The 5,227-nt window shown below is 45.4% G+C and overlaps 1 protein-coding gene across 1 annotated transcript in view; it reads right to left on the bottom strand.

The window, feature by feature from the left end:
* Nucleotides 1-301: 301 nt before the first annotated feature.
* The window catches only part of PPP2R1A (protein phosphatase 2 scaffold subunit Aalpha), a 29,595-nt gene continuing 24,669 nt past the window's right edge, over nt 302-5,227 (bottom strand). Inside the window, exons 14-15 of the mRNA XM_056543124.1 lie at nt 2,916-3,007; nt 302-598 (exon numbers count right to left, since the gene is read on the bottom strand). Coding sequence (XP_056399099.1) covers nt 582-598; nt 2,916-3,007 — 109 coding nt within the window. The 3' untranslated portion in view covers nt 302-581. The remainder of the gene's footprint in view (nt 599-2,915; nt 3,008-5,227) is intronic.

The following is a 5,227-nucleotide window of genomic DNA, read 5'->3' as shown; positions in this document are numbered from 1 at the left end:
AACACCAGCATATAATAGGACCCGAAAGCGGTATTTCACAAAAAATAAGCTGCCATATTTCCCCTTTGCCGGTTTTACCTAGTTTATTCCTCGCAGTAAAAACAAAAGCACCCAGAATAAATGACCCCCTTCGAAGTCCTTTTTGGACAGAGTAATAGTATATAGAGCAGTGTTTCCCAACCAGGGTGCCTCCAGCTGTTGCAAAACTACAACTCCTAGCATGCCTGGACAGCCGTTGGCTGTCCAGGCATGCTGGGAGTTGTAGTTTTGCAACAGCTGGAGGTACCCTGGTTGGGAAACACTGATATAGAAAGAGTTAAAAGCCACAGCCACTAACAATTCAATTAAAGTAAAAAAAAAAAAAAAAAAAAAAAATAAGAAAGGTAATAGCAGAGATCCAGGAGGCTGTGGGGGGGGGGGGGGGGAGACTGGACACCGCCAGGTGGGATCGGACCGAGGGTGGGGTGCGATGCGGCGTCACGAGCACAAACGTGAGTGGAAATCGTGCAGGTGGGAAAATTAACAGGTAGTCACCCCAAGGGAGGCGGAGTGTCACCACGGGCGTCTGAAGATGGAGATTCTCATGCTAGAGCCAGCACTAAAAAAAAATAAAAAATAAAAAAAATTGAAATGAAGTCACTAAAGTAGAAACATAAAAAAAAATGCTTTTTAGAGATCACATACAGATTTTTCAAGAGGAGAAATTCAGCAGATTTTAAAGGGGTTATCCAGTAATAGGATAAAAGTTAATTTCTTTCAAAAACCACTCCCTGTCTGTCTCCAGTTTGAGTGCGGTACTGCAGCTCAGTTCCATTGAAGTAAATAGAGACAATTTGTAATACCACACAACCTGGGGACACACGGAGCAATAAAAAAAATAAAGAAAAAAAAGAAATTAGCTCTGTTTTTATATTCCTGGATAACCCCCTTTAATTGTTTCCTTGAGATTCTGCTGCACCGTACACACTGCTGAATTTCCATGGGGGAAAAAGTAAGTCTTGGTCACAGAGTGGGGAAAGAAGCCGGTCGCTATTGGTTATCGGTCAAGGTCTGAGCTGAGCTGACATATAGAGATGAGCGAACTTACAGTACATTCGATTCGTCACGAACGTCTCGGCTCTGCAGTTGATGACTTATCCTGCATAAATTAGTTCAGCTTTCCGGTGCTCCGGTGGGCTGGAAAAGGTGGATACAGTCCTAGGAGACTCTTTCCTAGGACTGTATCCACCTTTTCCAGCCCATCGGAGCACCGGAAAGCTGAACTAGTTTATGCAGGATAAGTCATCAACTGCCGAGCCGAGAAGTTCGTGACAAATCGAATTTACTGTAAGTTCGCCCATCTCTACTGACATACCTTGACCAATAAAACCATGTCAAATGTTTGTTTTAAGTGAACAGTACACTTAAAGGGGTACTCCACTGGAAAACATTTTTTTTTATTAACTGGTGCCAAAAGTTGGCAGATTTGGAAAGGACTTCTATTAAAAAAAAAATCTTAATCCTTCCAGTACTTATCAGCTGCTGTTATGCTCCACAGGAAGTTATTTTCTTTTTGAATTTCCTTTCTGTCTGACCACAGTGCTCTCTGCTGACACCTCTGTCCATTTTAGGAACTGTCCAGAGTAGAAGCAAATCCCCATAGCAAACCTCTCCTGCTCTGGACAGTCCCTGACATGGGACAGAGGTGTCAGCAGAGAGCACTGTGGTCAGAGAGAAGAGAAATTCAAAAAGAAAAGAATTTCCTGTGGAGCATAACAGCAGCTGATAAGTACTGGAAAGATTAAGATTTTTTTGTAACTTTCTGGCATCGGTTCATTTAAAGGGAACCAATCATCAGATTTTACCCTATATAATGCTTGGCAAAGTGTTATATAGGGTACAATCTTTATTTTCGCCATTCCCGGGGGATGCTGCTGCCCCCAGGGATGGTGAAGATATGAAGTTATAGACTAGTCACCGCCGCCGCCGTACGTAGTCACCTGGGCGGGGCTCTTCTCATCTACTCCCGTTCTTCGGCCGGCAGCGACGCCCCCTCCGCTTGATTGATGGGCAGCGTCATCGCTCTTCTCACTGAACAGACGGAGCAGAGTGATGACGCGGCCCATCAATCAAGCGGAGGGGGCGTCGCTGCCGGCCGAAGAACGGGAGTAGGTGAGAAGAGCTCCCCGCTATTTACGGCGGCGGCGGTGACTAGTTTATAACTTCATATCTTCACCATCCCTGGGGGCAGGAGCATCCCCCGGGAATGGTGAAAATAAAGATTTTACCCTATATAACGCTTTACCAAGCGTTATATAGGGTAAAATCTGATGATTGGTTCCCTTAAAAAAAATTTTTTCCCAGTGCTGGGATTTGTAGTTTTGCAACAGCTGGAGGCACCCTGGTTGGAAAAACACTGACTGGATAAATGGTCTTTCCTTGTCTCTGCAGTACCCCTTTAAAGTTACTCTGAAGGGACTTTTTATTTTTATTTTTTTTAAATCAACTGGTGCCAGAAAGTGAAACACTTTTTAAATTACTTCTATTAAAAAAAATCTTAATCCTTCCAGTACTTATTAGCGGTAGTATGCTACAGAGGAAGTTGTGTAGTTCTTTCCATTCTGACCACAGTGCTCTCTGCTGACACCTCCCTTAGCAAACATATGCTGCTCTGGACAGTTCCTAAAATGGACAGAGGTGTCAGCAGAGAGCACTGTGGACAGAAAGGAAATCCAAAAAGAAAAGAACTTCCTCTGTAGTATACAGCCGCTAATAAGTACTGGAACGATTAAGATTTTTTTTTTTTATATAGAAGTAATTTACAACTTTTGCCACCTGTTCATTCAAAAAAATAAAAAAAAATAAAAATAAATAAATAAAATGTTTTCCACATAAGTACCCCTTTAACGTAACATTATCCCATCAAGGCCGTATACCTGTAAGTGCTTCCTGTGCAAAGTATTTCACGTCTACATCTTGGTCTTGAGTCAACTTCTCCAGAACCGGCTTCACATCATTTTGCAAGGTGCTAAACAAGGAGAAATTCAGACATTGTTACAACTCATTCATTGACGTTTTATCCCCCTCATTGTGAACACTGATCACTCCCCATTGCTGATTCCCTAACCTGAAAAAAGGGGAGAGGGTAGTGGTTTCCCTAGTAATCTCAGTCAATCCGAATGCTCCCACCACCTGCCTAATGTAGCAATGTATTCAGAGAATACAATCGGTTTTGCTTCCTCAAACTCTGCTGAACACTTCTATACTACAATGCGGATTAACCCCTTAACGACGAAGGACGTAAATGTACGTCCTGGTGATGCGGTACTTAATGCACCAGGACGTACATTTACGTCCTAAGCATAACCGAGGGCATCGGAGCGATGCCCGGATCATGCGCGGCGGGTGCCGGCTGTTGATCGCAGCCAGGGACCCGCCGATAATGGCGGACACCCGCGATCCCGCGGATGTCCGCCATTAACCCCTCAGATGCCGTGATCAATACCGATCACTGCATCTGCAGCATTGCGGTCACTTAATTGGATGATCGGATCGCCCGCAGAACTGCCACGGCGATCCAATCATCCAGCATGGCAGCCGGAGGTCCCCTCACCTCACCAAATGGGCTGCGTCCTTAAGGGGTTAAAGGGGTACTCCGGTGGAAAACATTTTATTTTTCAATCAACTGGTGCCAGAAAGTTAAACAGATTTGTAAATTCCTTCTATTTAAAAATCTTAATCCTTCCAGTACTTATCAGCTGCTGTATGTTCCACAGGAAGTTGTTTTCTTTTTGCATTTCTTTCCAGTCTGACCACAGTGCTCTCTGCTGACACCTCTGTCCAGAGCAGGATAGGTTTGCTATAGGGCAGTGGTCTCCAACCTGGGGACCTCAAGATGTTCCAAACTACAACTCCCAGCATGCCCGGACAGCCAACGGCTGTCCGGGCATGCTGGGAGTTGTAGTTTTGCAACATCTGGAGGTCCGCAGGTTGAAGACCACTGCTATAGGGATTTGCTCTTGCTCGGGACAGTTCCTGACATGGACAGAGGTGTCAGCAGAGAGCACTGTGGTCAGACTGGAAAGAACTACACAACTTCCTCTGAAGCATACAACAGCTGATAATCCTTCCAGTACTTAAGATTTTTAAAATAGAAATAATTACAAATCTGTATAACTTTCTTGCACCAGTTGATTTGGAGAAAAAAATAAATAAATAAATAAATAAAATAAAATCCAGTGGAGTACCCCTTTAAAGGGATAAACCAGAAACTGCATTAGAATGGTCTTTATGCAGATGGTTTCCATCGCTACACTTGGCATACAAGAGAATTTATTTAGAAATTATGAAAAGTTATTCGGCGCCGAAGCTTCACTATCACCCAGGGAGACGAATCTAATATGTCAGGACGAGATGGAGCGGCTGCTGAGGTACCAGGGGGATCAGTGCATCGCCCGGAGCGCTGGAACAACTGGTACAATTAAGCATCTCTAGGCGGCCGGCGCTGACGATTAAAAGGACCGGCGGCAGGAATCCAGTCATCTGCAGCTTCATCTGACGAGGATATAAGAAGTAGACGGTGCAGAGGCCATGACAGGGTCAATACCGCCACATCAAAACTTTAAAGGGGTACTCCGGCGCTAAGACATCTTATCCCCTATCCAAAGGATAGGTGTTAAGCCTGATGGTGGGGGTCCCGCTGCTGGGGACCCCTGTGATCTTGTACGCCGCACTCCATTAGAATCAGCGTGTTCGCTCCGGGTCAGATTAATGGTGCTCACAGGAACGGAGCATTGTGACATCATTGTGACGTCATGGCTCCGCCCCCTCAATGCAAGCCTATGGGAGGGGGCGTGACAGCTGTCACGCCCCCTCCCATAGGCTTGCATTGAGGGGGCGAAGCCGTGACGTCACAATGATCCAGCCCCGTGATCGCCAGTAATCAGACCCGGAGCGAATACGCTCCGGGGACTGACTAACGGGGTGCTGCGTGCAAGATCACGGGGGTCCCCAGCGGCGGGACCCCCGCCATCGGGCATCTAATCCCCTATCCTTTGGATAGGGGATAAGATGTCTTAGCGCCAGAGTGCCCCTTTAAATCCAATCGCAAAGTAATAGTCCAAGGATTACAAGGGGCCCAGAGTCATGATAACGCGATTTCTGAAGCGATTTTGTTCTTTGGATCAGCAGACATAAATAAATAATGTTAATAAAGATTTATCCACTACTCCTCAGTAAAGTAATACAG

Source organism: Hyla sarda, chromosome 10, assembly GCF_029499605.1.
Source record: "Hyla sarda isolate aHylSar1 chromosome 10, aHylSar1.hap1, whole genome shotgun sequence".
In the NCBI taxonomy this organism is placed as follows: Eukaryota; Metazoa; Chordata; class Amphibia; order Anura; family Hylidae; genus Hyla; species Hyla sarda.
The sequence above is the reverse complement of the archived record's forward strand: the minus strand, read 5'-3'. Positions and strand labels throughout refer to the sequence as shown.